Below are 23,999 nucleotides of genomic sequence, written 5' to 3' on the forward strand. Positions count from 1 at the left end.
GCATTCCCACTCTCCCCATCGAATCCGTTTCAAGGGGTGCTCAGATAGTCCCTCCTATTGTGTCATTTACTCATAGTTATTTAAATATTTAACATATTGGGTGGTTTGATTTTTCTTACCTCTTTACCATACTTACCTGTTCTATGTTGTGAACATAACAGGATCCGGATCGACCAACGCGGAAACTACTAACTCTAGAATTAGTTTGTAAATGATACTGAAGCTTCGCGATTTTTATTCAACGCCGATCAGAATATAAGAATCCGATTTTTTTACAAATAGTTTATTTGACACGACTTGATGAATGACTTAACGGAACCGTGTGTTTACATTCCGTACGTAGATCCCTTTTCGCGGCAGTGAAACATTTTCAGCATCAGCTGATTGCACCTATGGATCATTCTGTTCACTTCCTTGGTTTCCGCTTTGATCCAGGCTATCATATCACTGCTGGGTGCATTGTATGTTGCCTTGACTCGAGAAGACTCACTGGGATTGCCTCGAACAGGTCTGGGCGATAATCGAGTTTGGTGACCGTTAGTTTTCCTTGTGTGCGTTGTACGTCCTACTCGATCGAACCCATGGCATCGAATATGTTGGTGCATATTGCAGCTCAGTTTTTACTATCTTAGTAGATATGCTAAATCGGTTGATGAGATTATCGTACTAGAAGATTTCAATCTCTCCAGCATTTTGTGTTTTTCTTCCCGTAGTGGAGGTCTTTACCCGGATTCCGACCAATCCATTCCTCACACAGGAGCGGAGAGGCTTCTTGACAACTACAGCTCAGCCATGTTACTACGAATTAATCCTATTGGCAAGGAGAATAACCACCACCTTGATTTTTGATTTATCAGTAATCAGGTTTCTGCTAGATCAGTTGTGATGTCTCCCTCGCATTAAGTGAAACCAGAAGCATATGACCCTCTATTGATCACTATGATCGATCGCATCCTGGCGCATGATTACAATGTTTCTACGGTCCTCGTCGTATACGAATTCCACAAAGCTGCTCATCCCAGCATCGCCGACCTTTTCTCCACTCTGCCTAAATATTCTCGACCCGAAGATGTTGATACCGTAGTTTAAAAAAATTGTGGTTATGTTGATGGCAGACACGTTCCGAAGAAAGTTCACACGATGTGACGACTGAAGTCCGTTACGAGAGCTGCTCTGAGGAGCTTTATCATCGCACAATCTCACTGTTGAACTCACTGTTAGTCAAGTTCCGGTCGTGAGTCAAACTCTGAGCGCTATCGATGTCAATGAAATGATGATAATCAGAGCTTGTTTTCGGTCTAAATCGTCTTTCAATCCGGGATTCCTTCAGTACTTTTGAAAAGACACACCTTTAGAGCATCTATTACCAGTGGTAAATTTCCTTCTTGCTGGAAGTCCGCAAGCATGTTCCCAGAAGTTAATAATTTCCGCGGATTTACTTCATTGAGTGCTGTCTCGAAGTTGTTCGAGCTGGTGATTATGGAACCTCTTCAGGGTCACTGCAAGCAGTACCTATTTCACGATCAACATGGCTTCACATCTGGGCATTCGAAAGCGGCTAACCTACTAAGCCGATCATCCTGCATAACAGAGAGTATGGAACGTCGAGCTCGAACCGATGTTATAGGCACAGATCTATCTGCCGCTTTTGACAAAGTGAACCATGGTATAACAATCGCTAAAATGGGGATTTGGAATCAACGGTAGTTTGTTGCAGTTGTCTTAATCCTACCGTACATATCGAGAAATAGTGGTAGTCATTGGAGATTGTCAGGCATCCAGTATCCCAGGGAAGTCACTTGGCACAAGTGATGTTTCTGTTTTACTTCAAAGACGTCCATCTAGTTCTGAACCACACCTGTCCTTCGCAGACGATTTCAAGATGTTTCTGTTCATCCGCTATACTGAAGATTGTAGATTATTCCAACAACAGTTTGAAACTTTCTCTGAGTGGTGTAGCACGAGCCACAGGTGCGTAAATCCATAGAAGTGCTCTGTGATCTCATTCTCACAGAAAATGCCCGGTTTGTTTTGACTACCGTCTACTGAAACTTTTAGCTGATGAAAATTCTTCAAAACTTTTTACAAAAAAATGTATGCTCTTTTCTAAGATGTAGTTCGTGTCAATCACAAAAAACCATTTGAAAACCGACGAAAAAAAAAATTTCGCCAGGATTCTACTGACGACTTCTAAAAAGCATTTAATCCGACATTTTAAAAACTATATACAGCACACTTTTGTCTCTCGTTCCCTCTCTTACACACCTAAAGTGCCATTTGTCGCACGATCCAATCCGTGTAGGACGATATCCGGGTGTACACCCCAGGGAAATTCGAAACCCCACACGACCGTGGTCCGAACGATACTAGACCAAGCAGCACGAACCGGTCCCGGCTGGAAATCGCTTCGTTCATCAGTGGTCCACCGGAATCACCCTGGCAGGCATCCATGTTCTCCTGACCCTGCACGCACATCTGATTGCTGGAGACGATAATCGGCGTCCGGGAGTTGACGCTGTAGCGAGCGTACGAGTTGGCACACTGGGTCGTGTCCACGATCGGCAACCGGAGCCACTGCAGTGTCGGGCTGGGTGTGTTGCTTCCTACGAAAAAGATACTTCGATTAAAATCCGCTTCGCGGAAGAATCCTGGATCCACAGACTTACTATTACTAGTTGAACCCCATCCGGCAATGATCCCAGTATTGCCCGTCAGATTTCTAGCGTAGTCCGAATACTGATCCAACGGTAGACACAGCGGACTGAGAATATTGTACGTCTCGGTTGTCTGCTGCAGCTTCACGAGGGCAATGTCGTTAGCATACTTTGGGCTATCGTAGTTCTCGTGCGGGATCAAACGTTCGATGGCGAAGTCCTGATAGCGGTTCCGGCAGCGGCTATCTGTGACGGCATTGCATTCAAGATCGCCCAGCCTCACGCTGACCCTAAAATGAAGGAAAAAAAACCATTGTGACACATTTCAGCGATTGAAACTTGAATGCGATACTTACAGTTCCAGTTCATCTATCAGATTGGTCACACAGTGTGCAACGGTGATCACGTGCCGATTGGTAATCAAAGATCCCGCGCATCTGTACGTTACTCGACCGGAAGCTACAAATGAAATGTACGAATATTAATCAAAAAATCCTCAATAAAGGCTCATGTTGATGCCCTACTTCGATTCCGATAAGCTAGCCGCGCCATCCACGGAAACTGTCCTGGAATTTCCGTTTCTCCTCCAATGATTCTAGTGTTAACAGAGAGTCCGCATAATGCATCATTGATAACCGGTGGAGCCACGATCGCCGTCAATCGTGTGGTTGTTTCGGCTACTGGAGCTTCCGTAACCGTTGCCGTCACGGAAACAGGCTCAACAGCTGGTGCTATTTCCTGACCAGTACGAGTGTTACTGGCTATCGCACGCGGGCGTACCGTCGTAGTTCTCCGGCGAATGGCCGGAGATACGTATGGGTTACTGGCTCGAGCTACGTCCTCTACGGGATAGATCACCGGCGGACAATTTTTCAAGGTCTTTGGATCTTCAAACGACGTTATGAAATTGTACTTGTACTCGTGTCCACTTCCCTTCCCGTAGCCGAACTGTTTCTTACCATACTGCATGTATTTTAAGTTATCCAAATCCCCATAGCCGAAACCGGTACGCGAAACCTGTTCCTCCTCGTCAGCCAACCAGCTGTCATCCAGCGGACAACATATGCTCGGTTCACGCCCTATCCCAAATCCGCAGGTAAGTCGTTTCAATTTCGAATTGAAATCGCTGTAACTGGATTTGGGAGTCCGTAACATCTCCAGAATCTTCGGACACTCGCGCAGCTGGACACACCGGCAGTTAATCGAAACAGACTGACGAGAAAAGGACGGCGCCTGATCCGACTCCGGTTCCTCCTGATCGAAGTGATGCACAAAGTAGTGATCGAGCAAAGCCGTTCCGCCGCGATCATGTTCCTCCTGGTGCGGCGTTGTTTTCCATTGTACTGTCAGAACTGGAATATTGAGAAGAAAAAAAAAGCATGGAAACTTTTACTGTCGGAATACATCGGATCCCTACCATAGCTGAGCGGTTCACAGGCAAAAACTAGTTTCACGCACTGATTCACTCTATCTGCCACATACCTGCGATCCGAACTACGGATCAAACAAACAAGCAGCTTACGTAAAAGTGCTATCGAAGAGAAACCGATCAAGGTCAGAGTTTGATGTTACTAGTGCAGTTTCATAAAAGCAAGTAGTCTATCAACTGAATTTTCGCCACTTCCGCCTCAAGTCATGGTTAGTTAACTAGCGGCATGTGGTACGGTGATCGTATAGGACGACGACGTTGCATTCGAGGATAGACAGTGTGCAGTTCTTTACCACAGCAGGCAGTGGGTAGGTCGAATGCAGTCATGCGTCACTAGATCTACTACTACCGGCAGTCGGTGGTTGTCGGTCAAGTTCATGATCGATTCCAACGGCCAAAGATGGGCCGAGAGAGAGAGAGAGAGAGTGAGTGAGAGATACGAAAAAAAGGTACCACTAACAGGTACAATTTGAAAGGTCATTGTTGCAACAGTAAAATAAAAACGGTGAAAGGAAAATGGGTCTCCCGAAGCGCAAAATAAAAATGAAGAAAGGTAGGTGTCTTGCCGTGTACCACCGTCTGATCATTTCAAGGTCGCTTTTAGCTTTGGCAGCCGGGTGGAATGTCTTCGGACAGCAGCAGGTCAAATTCTTGTGAGGATCGATGAGAGTCGGTGATTTTTGCGTTAGTTTTGGTAACCAGTATAATTTTTTAATGACTAATTGACACGTAAATTAGTTATAATTAGTAGGCTTTAAATTTTATCGACTGAATGTGTGAATGAGTATAACGCAAAATAGTTTCCAAGCCTACTACGACTGCGTATAGAATAGTGGAACGATGGGGACAAAAAATTTTTCCGATCATGATTGAACATAAGTTAAAAATAATATTGTATGGCACACACAAAGCTATGAAATTCGAAAGATACAAAATGACTTAGTCATGAGTTTTTAACTTTTTATTTTTTTTTGCGAGCAGACACACAAACGTAATTGGGTCTTTTGTAGAGTGGCTGATTGATGGTGCGGATATAACTGGTTAATTCGTTCGTTTCGCCTTTTTTAGCAGACTAACCGGAGGACCTCAGGTCCCGTGATTTTTTTTTTTTTTTGGTTTTGCAAGTATACATTTTTTGTCTTCATTCGGTCATGTGACGAATACCCAAAGCGTCTCAAGCTGCAAATTAGAACTTTTACCGTGAACTGTTTTCTTATTTAACCGACATAATACTGTTGATGGGTGTGAAGGGTGAATCTGTTTTCAGTGTTGCTCGTCTACGCCATCTTTTATTAAAAAAATTAGCGTAAATCATTGCCGCACATATACTAGGTCTTGAAGTTACAGTGATAACTAGTTTTAATGAGCTCGAATTCGAAGTATCCGAGTGCAACTTTTTACTTTTTTTTTTTTCCTAGGGCGGTCTTAAGACCACTCGAGACCGCCCCAGGGCACTATTGAACTAAGAAAGCCTATCACTGAACAGGTGAATGGTTGCCCATGCCACTCTAAGACTCTTCCAAATTTGAGCAAAGTAGACCGTGGATATTGCGTAGCGTGTCTCTAAACAGCATTTATCTAATGTAGCAGTAACCTGACAGAATTACATGTAGTAATCTGAACATCATAGTTGCATAACGTTGTTTGAGGATGAAGCGTGCCTTTGCCAAAGAGAACGATAAAGTAGGGTGGGTTTACCGTACAAGATTTTATCGTTGTCTAGACCAGAAAAAAGTGGTTTTCATAAACTAAGCGCGAAGTTTCTTATGTCATAAATATTTGTAATAGTGCGGTTTTCGCATGTCCAATCTGAACTTTATATTTACCGAGGATTCGTTTAAGTGCGCAACTTGACCGTTCCTTATAAGTTGGATTCGAATTCTTCTCTTCAGTGTATGGCTGACACCTTAAGCCAGACACCGCGAGAGACAAACGAAAAACTCATGGTTTTTCTCAGCATTTTTATGATTATAACATGATAGAATATTTTTAAAAAAAAAACTATAACTATAAAACTACTCAATTCATGTCTGGTGATGCCATATGGCATCACGCGCGGTGGATGGATTAATCGCTATATAGACGTTAAGTCAAAAAGGCAAACCCTAAATTTCAACGTCCACCAGTTTATAGACGACAAAAGTGCTTAGTTACATTGTCTGATTTAGATTCAATTAGAGCTTCTTGAGCTTCTGAGCAGTACAACATTCCTGATGTGATGAAACTGGGCGGAGTCGATATCCAACTTCGGAAAATGCCAGATATTCTCTTCCAATGAACATTCTACTTTGCCAAATAACACCGCCCTTTGAAATCATTCGATATAATGTTGATTCTAAGCGCACATATCGACTTGAGGTGTACCTATGTTCCATCCTCGCTGAAGGAATAGAAATAATGGCTCTTTGTAATATTTTCCCATTTTTGTACGGATTTTTTGTTAGCACTCGTTTATTACGACCGGCTAGGCAGCGGTTCTCAACCTTGTTTGTACCGCGAACCCCTTCGAAATCATCCTGGGCGGTCACGGACCACTTCGAAATCACCCTTGGCGGTTTCGCACCCCCACGGTTTAACATCGATTTATATGCGACAATGTTTCAATATCCGTTCGGAAAAGTTTTTCTTCTTCGCGGACCCCCAGCAACGGCTTCACGGCCTCCTAGGGGTCCGCGGACCCCAGGTTGAGAATCGCTAAGCTAGGGAAAACGTAGAAAAAAACCAAATTATACACCTCCCTACTCACGTTTTATAGAGTCTAGGGTCTGGGAATGGCTCAGAATCACACTGCAAATGCAGACGAGGCGGGAAATGTCACCCACTAAAACACTACTTAATGCCAATTGCAGCGGACCGTGATTCTGATTGTGATATTCATTGTACGGTTCAGATATGTGCGGGCGTAGGCATTTTACGCTCGCCTGTGTCATCGCGAAGGGCTCGAGCATTTGCACGTTGAGTCTGAGACATATTTTTTAGTGTTCAGAAGCTAGAGATGCTGAGCGTTTTTTTTGTCCAACTCAAGACATGGACCTAGGCTGCTAAGACCGAAGGTAAAGAATTCTTGACGTGCTTGATGCATTATCGCGCGAACATGGGCGAGCTTGTCGGTTTCTGCTTAAGACCGTTTTTATAACTTTATTAGTGCTAACACATGCGTATAATGATCGGGGTGTTTCGACCTATAAATCGACACACAATGAGCCTCACTGCGAGCAGTGTCCACAAACACGGCTCACAGTTAAAGTCAATCCACGTCGACCCGCCAGTCAGCCACACTAGCGTGCATAGGCTAATGGTTGATCGTTAGAATGGGCAGGTGCAGAGTATGGAGAAATACAAGACCTAAAAGGCCCATAAGCCCTTTCGGTTTCCTCGATGCACCACTATCGAAGCGTAATGCAATAACCATCTTAAAGCATTTGTCTGTCAGAGGTTCTTTAAAACTGATGCACAAAAATGCTTGATGATGTTTGCAATATCGTCAAATCAATCAACCTACGGGAGGGATTTTCAATTTTTTGTCAATTTATAACTTTAAAATTCAAACGCAGTTCACACTGTACAGTCGAACCAACAACAGTAGACGCGCTCGCGCTCACAATATCTTTCGGTTTCTATAGCTTTTAACTATATCTCGCATCAAAAAACTTCCCGTCCGCCAAAGACCAGTGAGTGAAGTGTTTTTTTTTAAAAAAAAACTGTTGAAATCAGTAAAGATATACTAAAAATAGCGGTGTGAAAACTAAACCACCTAGGTGCGGTGTAAGCAAAGTGCCGCCATTGCTATATACACAGGGCGAACAAAGGAATAACTAACCTTAAAAAAAGACATTTAACCGTCCGGCCATGCCGGCCGAGACGATACCACTCGACCGGGCCTGGCCGCCGACACTGGAGACGAGACCACAAAATGGACCACGGCTCCAATCATGGCTGGATCCAAGCCAGACGGCTGGTGAATTAAATATATTGTGTTTGGAGGCTACGAACGGTGCTTCGCTACCCAAAAACCCATTTATCACAATGAAATCGATCGAAAAAGCAGCCGGAAAGATTGAATCCGCACACTCTGAGGACCGCTGCTCCCGCTACGTCCTTCATGTTCGTAATCAAAAGCAAGTACAAACACTGCTAGCACTCAAAAAATTGATAGACGGTACCACAGTAGAGATCAATTACCACCGAACATTAAATACCTGCAAGTGCGTCGTAAGCTCATTCGATCTCATTCACATGTCTGAGGAAGATCTACTGGCCGAATGGAAAGGACATAAAGTTACCGAGGTACACCGAATAACTCGTCCGACACTCGATGGGGGTCGGGAAAAAACAAATACCCTTATATTGACTATCTTCGGAACGACCATTCCGGAGCACCTTTTCGTTGGACCGATTCGAATCCCAACGCGAATATTTTACCCAGCACCAATGGTCTGCTTCAAATGCCTCCAGTATGGACACACCAAAACTCGGTGCAAAAGCAAAGAAGTTTGCCCAAACTGCTCTAAATCTGCGCACGTTGCAGAAGGTGAACGATGTGTCGAACCAGCCTATTGCCGAAATTGTGAGGGCCCTCATTCCGCATCCAGTAGAGACTGCCCCGCGTACAAGATCGAGAAAGAAATAATGCGAATCAAAGTGGAGCAAGGAATCTCATTCAACGAAGCCAGAAAAAACTACAATGCTAGAAACGCCCCCACCTCGTTCGCAAATATTGTCAAGGAATCGACAAGCACCATCAAGACAGATAATGAAAAAGATGCACTGATTGCCCAGCTCCGGGACGAAAACACCAAACTGAAAACACAGCTAAAAGTACAACAAGAATCCCTTGTCAAAGACAACCACAGAATACGCGAAAACCAAACCAAAATGAGAGATGTCATAATAGAGCTACAAAAATCGGTGTTGGAACTAAAACAGGGGAACCAACAGCTTCATGAGAAATTCATAAAAGAACAAGCTAACATGCAAGCAATGGACACATCAAACAAGATAACAAAAAAGAGAAGGACACAAACTCCGAACACAAGCCCTGAACGAGCCGAACCCGACGAAGCAGCGGACGAACAAAACGACATGAGCAGCACCGAAATCCTTTTGGACATATCCGATGAAGAAACCGCGAAGACTATCCCAGCTGTCGAGACAAATAAGCGATCACCGCGACCCGTGCGCAAAAAGAAATTAAAATAAGTACACCAAAAACAAACGTCAAAATTAACCCGGTAATGACAACTGGCAACGATCGACGGAATCTGAATAACACAAGATCATCTCCTGTAAACAGCTCAGAAGGAGCTCCGCCTCCCGTATCGGCCCTGATCGGAAATGTTCCAGATTCGTCTGATGAGCTTCCGACGGCTGCTGATACGGGTTGCCTCACACCACAGGCAAGTAACAACTCCTTCTGTTTCGATCGTGCTTCTTCCTCGTCCTTATATTCTTTAACAGACAACCCCGACATGGAGAGACATATCAGAATAGCCTTACAATGGAACATAAATGGACTACTCAACAACCTTGCCGAACTCGAACTGCTCATCGGTAGCAATCCTCCACTTATCCTGGCGTTACAGGAAGTACATCGATCACCCCCGGACCTTCTTGAAACGATTTTGCAAGGGGAGTATACATGGCTTGCAAAATCAGGAGTAAACCATTATCAAAACGCATCAGTCGCCGTGCATTCGTCGGTTCCACATACGGTGGTCAACCTTAACACAGAGCTTCTTGCTGTCGCAGTGAGATTGCAGGCCCCGATCCCAGTGACCGTCTTATCAATCTACTTGCAAAATACAAGGCATCAGGGTTTGCAGAAGAAACTGGATGAACTGCTAGGCCAACTACAACGACCAACGATAATCCTCGGTGATGTCAACGCCCACCACTATGCCTGGGGGGCATCCAGCACAGATAAGAAAGGTGCCGAAGTAATGGCCGCATTTGAAAACACAGATATGGTAGTGATGAATGACGGAAGCCCGACTTTCTTGAGGGGCAAGACCGAGTCCCACATTGACATCTCAGCAGCCAGCAGCGAAATTCTCCAACATCTTCATTGGACCATTTCAACCGACCTCCATGGGAGTGATCACTACCCGATCAATATTCGATGTAGTGAACAAGCACCCAGCACCACCCGCCGACCTCGATGGCGATTCGACGAGGCAAACTGGGAACAGTACGAGAGAGCGATCATAGATACAACTGACTCCAATATAATATACTCCCCAGAAGAAATAACTCAACTGATCTGGAATGCAGCACACATCAGTGTCCCTCGATCCAGCTCCATACCAAAAGCCAAGGCTGTACATTGGTGGTGTGATGACGTCAAAGTAGCCATCAAAACTCGCCGAAAAGCTCTACGAAAATATAAACGGCTTCCTGCCGATCATCCGGAAAAAGAAGAAGCGAAAATCAGATTTCAAAAAGCTAGGAACAACAGTCGAAAGAGCGTCCGAAAAGCTAAAGCCAAATCGTGGGAATCATTTATTGAGGGAATCAACGAAAACACACCCGCTGCTGAAATGTGGCGCAGGGTTAATGCTCTTAGTGGAAAACGCAGAGTAAATGGCATGGCGATCAATGATGGTACTACCGTGTCTCGAGATCCAATACATGTAACCAATGCACTGGCTGAATACTTCAAAGAGATTTCGTCAATGGATAGATACAATGAAAAATTCATCCGCTCTCGATATGTTAGTAACTGCCCTTTGATCGACAGTCCGACCCCAGAACTTGAACCCGATGCAGAGTACAATCGGCCGTTTGACATTAACGAGTTGTTGATCGCCCTTGACTCATCTAAAGGCAAATCAGCAGGGCCTGACGAAATATCCTACCCACTACTGAAGCGGCTCCCATTAAAAGGAAAACTGGCTTTACTGGACACCATTAATAACATCTGGTCTAGCAGAATTTTTCCCACAGGATGGCGAGAGAGTCTGGTGGTTCCGATTCCCAAACAGTGTAGTAGCCCATCAGAACCCAAGAACTACCGACCCATAGCACTAACAAACTGCATTAGCAAAGTCATGGAGAGAATGGCTTCTAAACGTCTCATGACCGTTCTGCACGACCGTGGTCTATTAGATGAGAGGCAGCACGCTTTTCTGAAAGGTAGAGGAACTAGCACCTACATGGCGACGCTGGGACAAGTAATCGACGATTCTTTAAAGGAAGGGCTCCACATAGATATTGCAGCACTTGACCTTGCCAAGGCATACAATAGAGTATGGAGACCAGGAGTTATCAAGCAGCTTCTAGACTGGGGAATAGGCGGGAACCTAACAAGCTTTTTGCAGGGTTTCCTACAGAAACGGACATTCCGAGTAATAGTAGGTAACCAAAAATCCAGAATTATGACAGAAGATACCGGAGTCCCCCAAGGTTCTGTGCTAGCTGTCATCTTGTTTCTGATAGCAATGAACGGAGTTTTCGCAACTTTACCGGTAGGAGTTTACATATTTGTTTTTGCTGACGACATCGTTTTACTGTTCACAGGCAAATCACCTAAAATCATCCGTAGGAAAATTCAAGCTGCAACTAGGACGGTTGCCAGGTGGGCGGACAAGGCTGGCTTCTCCATGTCTGCCGAAAAATGTGCCATTTCTCATGTTTGCAACCACCATCACCACCCCTGGGGAAACCCCGTAACAGTCCGAGGAATAGAGATTCCTTACAAAAAAGAACTAAAAATTCTAGGAGTGGTTATTGATAGACGGGCTACCTTTGAAGCACACTATAATATGATACATAAGGACTCACAGAAGAGAACACGACACGACTCGTCCGTACCATCACCAGAAGGAATCCCTCGAATAACCGTAGCACGGCACTAAGGATTAGCAGCGCGATCATCACAAGCAAGCTGATGTACGGAATCGAGCTAACCTGCTGAACTACCGACCGTATGATACTCCGACTAGGTCCGGTCTACAACCAAACCATCAGAACTGTATCCGGATTGCTTCCAGGAACCCCAGCTCTGGCCGCATGTATCGAGGCAGGAGTTCCCCCCTTCGATTTATTAGTCACACAGAAAATTGCAAATGCAGCTATTTCTTTTCTGGAGAAGACCTTCGGTGGCGACGATGATGTGTACATAAAGGAACAGGCCAACAAAAATCTTACGGAACATCATTGTCACGAGCTCCCACGTATTGCTGAGCGCTATAGAGTTATGGACCGGAAATGGAATCTGCCCCCGATTAAAGTCGACTGGACCATAAAACACGCCATCAAAGCAGGGGAAGAACCCAGGAAGGTAGCTGCCATAGTGGGTAGTACCTTGCAAGAAAAATTCCCAAACCACCGAAAAGTTTTTACGGATGGATCCAAAGCACTAGACCGAGTTGGTTTCGGTGTAAGTGGGTCGGGATACAAGACTGCGGACCGATTACCGGACCATCTGTCAGTATTCTCGGCTGAAGCATATTCCATATATTACGCTATTAAAAACGACGCGGAGCCACACCTCCCGATGCTCATACTTTCGGACTCAGCCAGCTCACTGTCGGCTCTTGAGAATCCCAGATACACACATCCATTTGTGCAGGGCATACAGGAGCACTGCAAACCCCATATAACCCTTACATGGATACCCGGTCACACTGGAATATCAGGAAATGACGAAGCTGATAGACTCGCCAACCTAGGTCGCGCTGGTAAGATGACCCTTGTGGGAACTCCAGCACAAGACGCAAAAAGAAAAATAGCGAACGAGTTAAAGGAAGAACTAACACGAAAATGGAATAACGAAAGAGCATCACCACTGAGGAAAATCAAAATGCAAACAAGCAAGTGGAAGGACCGAGCAGAACGAAGAGAGCAGCGTACACTCTCCCGGTTGAGGGTAGGGCACACAAAATATACACACCCTCACTGCATCTCAGCAGCAACGAGACCTCTATGTGAAGCTTGCAGAGTTCATATTACAGTGGAACATATAATCGCATCCTGTGAAATCTACGAAGACCTCAGAAAAGAAATGGAAATAGATTCAAACATTGCAACGGCACTGGGTATCGACCCAGTCGTGGAAGAAAAAATGCTACTCTTCATAAAAGCTGCAGGTCTTTACGATAAAATCTAAAAATAGTAACTATTGTAAAAAACATTATTCTCTCTCATCATCACCGTCACGAATGACCCGTATTACGGTGTTAAGTGACGTAAATAAAACAACAACAACAACTTTAAAATTATTTCCCCAAAATTGATGCTTATCTCAACAAACTCAAAATCTTGGAAAACATTGAAAATAAACTTATTGAGCTTAATTTTAAAGTATCGAAAAAATATTTTAGATCAATTTTCCATAATAATTCTGTATTCTGAAATCAGTAGTCACGGAATTTGGATACTATCGATAACTACATTTATTATTTAAAGATGCAGAATTTTACCGAAGCAAGTAATTCTCTAAAACTCACCGTAACAAAGTAATATTCAAGCGCAATCTTAGGATACTAAATTTTTTTTGACAGTTGCCCTACTGGAGCTGTAGAACTGGGTTCTCAGAAGTGGATCCCTGTCAGAATCACTTACTACAAATGCAGACGAGACGGGAGATGTTAGGCACTAAAACAACGCGCTTTTCTCAAGTCAAAATCAGCTGAATGAAAGCTGAAAAATAGTAAATAACAAGCACTCATTGAAAAAAAGTAAAAAAACGTACTCGTTATAAATTTTGGATGAATTCCTGGAATATAACTTGTAGACTCATCATCTGTTTGTGGATTTCAATGCGGCGTACGATTCTGTGAAACGAAATAAAACAGATAGTTCTTTAAGACGGCTTCCCGGCACGACGGTGACGGAGAATGAGACAAAATCAAGCGTTAAAATAGAAACATCCAGCTCGATTGTAACTTTAGATCGTTTGAAGCAGGTTTCACGAACGACGTCAACATCATTGGCGATGATAGCAGCGCAGTGGAAGAGGCATTTGTGCCTTTCAACAGAAAGGCTGCAAGACTCGACAAGACAAAGTACAAAGTTAGCTAGCAGAGATCGAGGCAATCCGAATCCGGGTTCGAGGTGGAAAGCGATGGGCTACGGTACGAAGTTGTTATAGTGTAATAACATGTAATAACGATGTTAGCCGCGAAGTAAAAAAACCTTTTTCGGTGACGGTCCCGTACAGGGTTGCAACATTCACAGATTTTTCTATAATGTCATAGCTTTATCGAACAATTTTTGGTCACAGATAATCCGATATTTTACAGACTTTCGGGAAAGTTGACACAGATTTTATTCCTGTTCGGGGCATCACAGATGGTAAAAAAAAATTTCAGGTGAAGCGCAGATTTCAATGTAACAGCTTACAGTGCGCACAAAACTTTCTCTATATAAATCGCTGATACTCCCCGTTACTCTGTATAGTTATAAGGCGTTCAATACTCGGCAGCACAGTTGTACAAGACTGGTGAATCGCGAGATGCACCAAATGTATAAACATACAAACATCGGAAGGTTGACAAAACACGGCAGACCACAGTAGGCTGGACATGTAGAGTGAATGCCGAAGGAGAAACCAGCTATAATTAAGCACTGAAAAGAACCGGATGGTCGGATGGCGTTGACTTGAGGGAAAACTCCGCGCTCGTTAACTGTGTACAATCGAAGAAGATGCGCGGGCGGCGGGCGCTAAAGGAGACTAAAGAATGGCAGTCCAAGATCGAGTGACCTAGGAGTTTGAAATATATTCGGTCATTTATATCAAATTAAAGGTAATTTCAAGTTCTTCAATGTGAACCCAAATCACCGTGAGCCTTTAGTACAGGGATGCCACATTGAAATCTGTGTTTCGGCCAAAAAAATCTTTTACCATCTGTGATGACTACAACAGGAAAAAATCTGTGATAAATTTCCAAAAAATCTGTGAAAAATCACAATATTTCCAAAAATCTGTGAAAATCTGTGAAATATTTATCAAAATGTCAAAAATCTGTCATCTGTGAAAAAGAATCTGTGATCAAAAATTGTGAAAAAAATCTGTGACATTACAGAAAAATCTGTGAATATGGTAACCCTGCTTTAGAATCGAACCAAATTTCAAAGTATTTGAAAGTCAGGACTTTGGCTATCGTTTTACCAAACAACTGAACCAAGCTGGATCACGCTTCCTTGAAAAAATCGAACAGCTGTCTTTTCTACCTAGAGAAATTGATGCCTAGCTTCAAAGCCCAAATTGGTAAATTATTCAAGCTAGCTTGCAATGGATGTTGTAAATTTGTAGCTTTTGGTCCCGTAACAGAAACCACACCATCATCTACAACATGTTTCAGAGTGCGTGGGCTGGCAACACAATTATCACCCCCTTTTGTGTACCAAACTATATTGTTAGTTTTAAGATAACTGTAAATATTTCCTAAAAAACTATTACTATTGAATTCCTTGTTTTAAAATTTTTCATAAAAAAAATCTTTTGCCCCCTCTCTTATATATAGAATTTTTTTTTCTAGTCTTAAGATAGCAGTAAATTTTTTCTCTTTTATAAAAAAAATATTTCAACATTGTAACCTCCTAGTTTTAAGATACTCAAATTGTAAAAACAAAAGAATTCGGCACCGCCAAGCTAACGCATTTGTGCCTATCAAATAAACGAAATGAATAAAAAAAACACAATTATCAATGCCATTCACGTAAAAGTTATAGAGAAGGGGGTTTAAATAAGAGCCTTGAGGAAGGCCCATGCAACTTATTTCTGCTCCGAAAATCAAAGTGATCAAAAACAATTTTCTAAAGCGGGATAGCAGTCAAATTGGCCAATGCAAGTTATGATCGGAGGCTGGTTTTCCCGGTTTTGAAATTGGCGATAACTATAACTTGTCTCCAGTCACGCGGAACAATATTCTGCCCAAGAAACTCATTGAAAGATTCAAAAAGCGTATTTTGGCAAGGTAAGGCAGATGTTTCACCAAGCTGAATTTATTTCTGTCTGGACCCGGAGCATTTTTGTGGAATGAGAGGAGTCCAATTGAAGATTGTATCACTGTCAAGGGCGAACCTATAGAATCGTTACGTGTGAATGCATCGCGAATGATTTTCTGCGCAAGAGAAGAATCTGGACAAACTTTCTTGGCAAAATTAAAAATTCAATGATACGAAAAATCATTCATCGCTTCCATTAGTCACATTTCGATTCCTCATTCTTCGGGCGGTGTTCCAAAGGGTGATGTGCGCATAAGAGCACTCTTTATTCTACCAAGAATTAGGATTGGTTGTCATGTCAGGATTGCGTTTCATTTTGGCTTGTTATGTTACCTTAATAATCAAACCCACTAGGAATTTATATTCATCGGTAGCGGGTAGCTCTTCCGTCGAAGCAAGATAAGTGGAAATTAATTTTTTTTCAATCAATATTTTAAATTAATTTTTTTCCAATCAATATTTTGTGTTATGTCATAAGGAACATGGATTGAGCTCTCTGAATAATTTTAATTTTATGGACAATCAATATATTAAAGCTTTCCAATAGTATCCGATCCAAATTACAGTACAACCTTACAAAGGTGAGCTGAAAACGAGTTGAAATCTGAGGACTACGATTAGTTTCAGATTCCGGGATCAAATTGTATGAGTGTTTTCATGAAGATATTTTATTCGATATTGATATAATTTGATTTGACAACTATGAGATTCAAAGTAAGGAATCGGGTTCAAGATCCCAGATTCCCAAAAATCTTCATGATGCTTCAAAAAATTTACACTCTTAATATAAAATAATATGTCAGGTAACAAAATTGATCATTGGAACTCAATTAGCATATGTAAAATTGCAAAACAATTGTTTGGGGAGATCTTTTATCATTAGGTCTATACATGAACGCACTAGCTTACCAAGTTGCGGTGCGTTTCAGCTCTCCTTAATTCGTGTTTCGCCTAATCGCTACAGGTTCAATGACAATTTAAGCTTAATATATTATCCGCATGAGCGATTTGGTTAAGGTACACAACTTCTCGTTGCGGTACCTGCGTTGCCCGATCGATCGTTGAAAAACAATTCAAAAGTCATCTTTTGCTTGGTAGTAATTTTTACAGTATTGGGCAATTTTGGAAACCGCACTTTTTTGAGAGTCGAACATGCTAGTGAAATACGCATTGTTATGTATGAGAGTTTTGGCACACGATGATTTTTTTTGTTTTTGCAAAACTTTGTTAAACCATAGATTTGTGGAAAAATTGTCACTAAACTTGTTTCATAGGTAATCCCAAATCTCATCCAGCACGCTGAATTCAATTAATTCAGTGCTGTTGAATTTAATTAATTAATTGCTTGTTCAGCTACCTATGTGCGCCTCTCTACATCTTACCACCGGCTACTACATGATTCACAGTGTGCAAAGCAGAATCAGAGTAGGCCAAGCGCGCGCTTACTTTCTGCTAGACGGTGGTACGGAACGGAACAGTCGATGAGTTCGCGCTCTTCTCTGACCGGCCATCTGACCCTGGCTGGTTCGGTGGATATGGATCATTTCGCGAACAAAATGCCGCCACCAGCATCGTCGACATCGCCGCCCGGTACAGCACACAAAAAATCATTATTTTCTAATATCAATTCCGCATGAACGCTTAATTTTTTTGCAGCTCTCTTTCGGCAACAGATTGCCACCACAAGAAGGCGGAAATCGAGTTTCAATTTTTTTTTTGATTGTCTGTCCAGTTACAATCCGCAATAATTTTCTGACGATCGTCTGCTTGATCGTAGCCATTGAACTTGCTAGTGACGAGTGACGGTAAATGTTGTGTCGTACGCCGTACATAGTTGGCCGTGATTTCTAGGTACAGAAACATTAGCACGTGCAGTCTCTTTTGTCCGAGAGTACTTACCACTGCTGGAAAAGCACAGAATCGCAGTAACTGCTGCTAGAATTTGAATCGGTTGAACCATGGCTATGCGGATGTTGAGCCTACTGCTACGACGTTCTTCCGAACCGGTAAGTGAACTGCTTCTAGAAACAGCTGACGAAGCGGGAGAAATTTTTCCGATTTTCTTCACTTGCACTCTCGATACACTTAAATCCAATTTCCCAGCTCACTGAACACATGAAATTTTGGATCACCGAAAATCGACAGATTTCACCACCACCACAAACAGTTCGTCACAGATAATATAATCGCTGGCTCGTTCACCTACAGTTTCGGATCCGGTGTTGCTCAGAAGCACAGACCTTGCACAGTGCAAATTTTGCGAATAAAAACAGTACAAAAACAGGCGGCACTGCCGGAAAAAAACGCGGCTAGTGGCAAGCTTCAGACTAGGCAAGCCAGAGCGACTCGTAGCGCGATCCGATCGCGACTGTTTTCGATGGAACAGCAGCAGCCGCAGTTAAAGTCGAGAAGCCTACCGTGTTGCGATGGTAACCGCAAGCTGCTGCTACCCATCGCCACTGGGCGGCAGCCTTATACTCTTGTGGCGCGGTGCCTTTTCCGAAGACCTCCTACGATCGTTGTGAGTTTGAGAGAGGCGCGAGAGCCAGAGCGAGGTGGAACTCAGAGACGAGGCATGCCATGCAACTGGTTCACGTTTGTGTGCTGGAAGAGGATTTTGGGTAATGTTTGATTTTTTATAATATTTATCAAAACTTAAACCGAATGACCTTAAGCTGTCACAAATGATCTATTTTTACTTTTTCTTATGTAGAGATCGGACAAAAGTGGGGTTTATTTAAATAGTTTTAAACGAAAAGAAGAAGGCATGTCAAATCGTGTCTCTCCAAAGTCGACGGGCTGAAAGTGACCAGTAGTGGGATTAGGCTGTCATTGCTAATAATAGGCCCTATTCTGCGCGGCGTGTGACGTGAGACGACTAAACTCACCTCACTTTACGTGACTTTTCTCACCCAATTTCTCTCTGTGGAGTCACTTCGGGTGACGTGAGACGCCCATTTAACTGCAATGGGGAATCTCACCTCACCCGAGTCGACTCTCAGAATCGGGAGAAAAAAGGCACGTAAAGTGAGGTGAGTTTAGTCGTCTCACGTCACACGCCGCGCAGAATAGGGCCGAATTTGTCGTTTTCTATATACTGTTATCTTCAAATAGGTTTTATTCACTTTACTACAGCTTGTCCGAAAGGAGGATTTTTCGAGCTTTAGCATAACTATGTATCGGACTAATATTCCTTCCTGTCCCAGTAGATCTACATACGGACGGACTCGATCAAAATTGCAGGGATTGGAAGATTGCAAAATATAGAGAAATTTGGTAATTTAAGTAACATTTCACTATTGGTTCTGGCCAATATAGTTAAAATATTCATTTTTGGCCGAGATTGTGAGGAAGGCTTTATGGATTTGTTTAACTCTTAAAGCTTAAATGCTCTAAACTATGGCGTTTTCGAATCGATTTTATTTGCCTTGGTTTCAGAAACTCGACCATCTTAAGACTCTGAAAAAATAAACTGGATAAATTTAGCTCACTCCCGGGAATCTAGACATTTGTTCCAGTACTGAGATGTTATTTGTGAATTTCAATTAACAGGACGCATTGTGTCAGTTTGGGCTCTGTTTTTGACCTTGTATAGTGTTTGATTTGTTTGTTTGCTTTTTTAAGGTTCCCTGCAGTTTTAATAAAACCTGTCATTTTCCAATAAATTAGCGGAGACAAAAATCATCCATCAAATACAACGAAATGTTACGTGCAATATATAAAAAAATACATTACCATAACGTCATAAATAAAAAAATGCCACCGCCAATACCGGTGACCCGAATCTGTAACTGACAGAAAGCCTGTAAAAAAATTCAATGCAATGCTGTTTACGTCAACTAATATTCTTTTAGTAAAAACTCCCAACCGGCAATATTTTGGGTAAGATCAAATTTCGTGCGTAAGGACACAATACCCAACATACAAGTGTGGTTTTTAAAGTTTTGGATTCTTCTCGTCAGTAATCAAGGTCAACTTAATGCTTATTAAATAGGTCCAAGCCAGTACCAAATTTGCTCCAGTTGGACACTAAATCCCCAAAAATCAGACGTCTTGGGTGAATGCCTAAAGAACTAGCTGGTACTGAGTGATGTGTCGGTAGTAAGTAAATGCAGAAGTCCTAGTTTTCTGATGAACAATATTTCATTTTTTCAGTGTTTCAAATAAACCGCACATTTCACACCAAGGAGCCTGTTTTCAAAGGAGCGGTGGAAACCAATCATTGTTATGCATGTTTCTGGGAGTGAGTAAAAAATCAAAGCAATCCAAGTGGGTTTTGACTCTTAGGTTTTCACTCCTGGTTTTGGCTTCTCCTGTCCACTCCGGTTTGTGATTCTTGTTCTGTTGCCGCTTATAGACCGAATTTAATTTCAAACTCTGCTAATGTCTTGGTGAAAATAGACGTTTTTCAGACCTTTTCTGCATTTGTGGACAGACAAAGTGCGCCAAAATCCAACGGTAGCGTGCGTTGTCGATGGTCTCTACCTCTTTGAAAAAATAAGAACAGGATGATTGTTTTGGAGCAAAATCCGGCCCAAACAGTTACTTTCTGGTCGTGCAGTGGTGTTTGATGCATAACGTGTGGGTTCTGTGTCCCCCAAATTCGACAATTTTGTTTATTTACTCCACCGAAAAGGCTGAAGTGAGCCTGCCATATTTTTAACGATAAGCACGCACAGTTTTCACTATTGAACGATCGTTTTCCATGTAATGCGCTACGATTTCAGCGCGTTCTTTTGGTGTTAATCGATTTATAGCTTAAATGGCACTAAATGATGTTTAAGAATTGTGTTTATCAGTCAAAATCGGCTGGAAAACGGGCGGAGTTGTTCAATGTTGAAATAGGATACATCCAGATGGCGCACTCTGTATATTAGGGCATCGCAAAAAAAAAATTTGAATTCTTAAAGGCCCCCCTCTTATATTGTGACAAATCGTCGCTGTTGTGCTATCTTATGACAAACGCCATTTTGGGGTAAACTGAGTTAGATATGCCACATTACTTGTTTGAAAAATCTCTACAAAGTGGCGTTTTCAGAATTTTGAAATTCTACTTGGTTACTTAGATATAGCTAGAAACATGATAAGAAATTGTGAGTTTTTTGCTTCAAATCACTATATCTAAGGATTGGCTCAAGTTATATTGAAGTTTTAGACGGTTTTATGTGTGAAAATGTCTGAGGAACACAATGGCATAAACATTTTCGAAAGAAAATTATACGAGTTGTGAGAAAAACACAGTTTTAGTTTTGAACTGGAAATAAAATATATTTGGCAACACTGTAATCAAGAATAACCATTTTTTCTAGATTCCCTGACTCATTTCCTTTAAAATGCATTTCACCGAATGTTTATAGAGCATAAGCATAAGCATAAGCATAAGCATAAGCATAAGAGATCGCCCGTAGTTGCTACTCCGTTATTGACCAGAACCAAATTAGGTTGCAAAATGTTCATTGGAACAACATGTCTGGGAATAACATGATGAGCCACATTGTACAATCTATTCTGATCCCTGCATGCTGATCAATACCGACGCCGGCCACGTCCGAATGCAGATCTTCTGGGAAAGGAAGGAATGTTAGTCCGATACATGTTGCTACTAGAGACCGAGGAATCCTCTGCATCTCCACATGTATCACGGGAATGGGAGAGTTGTTAGTAAGTGTGCCAATAGCGTTATCATGTAATATTTGCTCTGGGCAGCCGGCTGCCGAGAATTTGGGAAATTTATCATTTGTTGTATTAATACGATTAGCAAAATAAGCAACTTGAACTCCGGAAAGCCGGCTATAAGGAGCACTGCTTATATTTCTTAATAATATTCAATCACGCGACGGATTTTTTCGTGGTTTCTATCGTGTCGGTGCTGATTTTACCCGGCGATCGTTTGAATAAAATGAGGAATCTTATACAGAAGGTTCATCAGACTCTTCCATAGGTGTCGCGAAGTTGGTGTTCTAGGATTCGCTCCATGCAAGCGATGCGACCTGTACATAGTTTATTAGGTAGTAGTTTAGTAAGTTTTCGAGAACACGATCGCTCGAAAAAGAAGATATTGTTTAGTTTTTGGTTCTTTTTAAACTCTGGGTAGCCGGCTACCGAAGCAATTTCAACTCCACATAGCCGATCGTGGGAGTATTGCCTAGAAAAGCTAATCTTATCTGCATAATAGGCCGGATCACTATTTATTGCGACATTATTTAGACTAATTTCTCTATACCTTCTCCACAATATATTTTTGGGTTGCAAACTACTGAGTGATAACACGTTATACACACAAAGAGTTATGATAGCTCGAGATGTTATAAATCAACGAAAGTATTTCCTAGTTCTAATATCGGATTGTTTGCGAAATACACGTATACGACCGATTATATCGAACATTAAAGGGAAATACAGAGGATCGTTAACCTGATGCACGGGCTTGCCACCAATAACGTAACTTGAAATTAGATTCATTAAAACAGACGCGGCGAATTTTCAGTATGTATTGACCCGCGATCATCGATACTAGTCAAATTAAAGTCTTATTGGAGCTGATTTCCCAACAACTATTCATTTTTACGGTATTGCTTTCTCCGCTAGATCTGTTCGCACCCTCTCATTTTACTACTATTGTCAGAAGGCTGATAGCACCCAGTCGTCGCCGGTCTATGGACCCAATGCCATTAATAAACTTAGACTCGCGTGGAGACATGAGATAGAATTGAAAGCTAACCAATGAACATGACAGCAAAACACTTAATCTTCGTGCTGACATAACTGAAGGTAATTGCTTACCGGTCCCCGATTCCTCTCGCGAATTGTCAATTCTCAAACCTCATACATGATTGAAGTCATCATTCCACTCAAACAAGGCCATGTTTTCCCTAAGCACATTGAATGCTCTTTGGATCAGTTCCCCCGTTGGTAAAACAAACCCTAAAGAAACATAGAAATTAGTTTGCTCAGTCCAAAGAAAAGTTTGCCGACCGGCAGATACGTGTTCCCTTACAGTGCCATCACATCAACGAACACCCAAAATTTACATGCGATAAAATATCTGCAATCCCGAATATTAAAGAATCAAAACCTCTACTCATTCACAAAAAAATAAGAAAGTAAAAAAACAGTTGAATATCCAAGGCGGCTCCAAAGATGAATGACACCTATGAAACACCCAATAAAAAATATGCGACAAGGGACGCGGACGAAATTAGCTGAATACCGACTGGCTGGTTTGCCACCTATTTTTCGGGCGAAGAATTTTGGGGCGACACCTGGTAGTCGCTAGTCGCTGGTGAAACCCCAATTATTTGAATATGCTAATTTTTCTTATTGCCGTATCTTTTTTCACTTTTCGGATTGAATTTTTTTCTCTGAAAAACCACTCTTCACTATTCCTAGAATATACACCGCGTTTCTGGATGTTTTCTGTGCACTTTCACCGTCCCTGCATCGGGAATCGACGGCCCGTAATGCGAGGAAAAGACACTTTTTCACTTGCCGGAACTCGACTTTCACAAACTGTCACCACTCGCGTCACTCCCATTTCACCGAATGTTTATAGACCATATAAACCCAAAGATATGAATAAAAGTTAAAAAGTGATGATTTTTTTCTATGGAAAATTTTCCATGCACGATTATGACATGTCATACAAATTTTGTCATCAATACACGCCTATGACACGTGTGAGTGCGACTTTTGTTTACGTTCATAGTAAAAACTCGCAACATAGTCAACCGATCTTCGTAATATTTGAGAGATTAATGCAGAACAGATAGAAGCATCAATTGTCTTCTTTGGATTGTTAATACCATTTATAAGTTTCAAGATATTCAATCTCAAACTTTAAAAATCATTTTTCTCGAAATGTGCTAAATGGCGCTTGTCATAAGACAGCACAACAGCGACGAAATGTCAAAGTAAGCTCAGATGCCAAAATTCACATCATTTGGACAATTTTAGACCCCCACCCACTT

At 42.1% G+C, this 23,999-nt stretch overlaps 1 protein-coding gene across 1 annotated transcript; it reads right to left on the bottom strand.

The window, feature by feature from the left end:
• Positions 1–2,171: 2,171 nt before the first annotated feature.
• On the bottom strand, positions 2,172–18,455 carry LOC131677282 (CLIP domain-containing serine protease B9). The gene is made up of 5 exons (XM_058957000.1): positions 17,932–18,455; positions 3,179–4,006; positions 3,011–3,113; positions 2,667–2,944; positions 2,172–2,603 (listed from the first exon to the last, which is right to left on the bottom strand). Exons 1-5 carry the CDS (start codon positions 17,990–17,992, stop codon positions 2,266–2,268), a joined length of 1,608 nt encoding a protein of 535 aa, XP_058812983.1. The 5' UTR covers positions 17,993–18,455; the 3' UTR covers positions 2,172–2,265.
• Positions 18,456–23,999: the final 5,544 nt, after the last annotated feature.

This window comes from Topomyia yanbarensis, chromosome 1 (genome assembly GCF_030247195.1).
Source record: "Topomyia yanbarensis strain Yona2022 chromosome 1, ASM3024719v1, whole genome shotgun sequence".
In the NCBI taxonomy this organism is placed as follows: Eukaryota; Metazoa; Arthropoda; class Insecta; order Diptera; family Culicidae; genus Topomyia; species Topomyia yanbarensis.

What these genes read in the sequence shown, in the direction of transcription:
- LOC131677282 (XM_058957000.1), bottom strand. Translation starts at nt 17,992, where the DNA reads ATGGTTCAACCGATTCAAATTCTAGCAGCAGTTACTGCGATTCTGTGC. An exon ending in CTGATAGATGAACTGGAACT is followed by an intron (nt 2,945 to 3,010) that starts GTAAGTATCGCA and finishes CCTTCATTTTAG; the next exon opens with GGTCAGCGTGAGGCTGGGCG. An exon ending in ATGGGGTTCAACTAGTAATA is followed by an intron (nt 2,604 to 2,666) that starts GTAAGTCTGTGG and finishes TCTTTTTCGTAG; the next exon opens with GAAGCAACACACCCAGCCCG.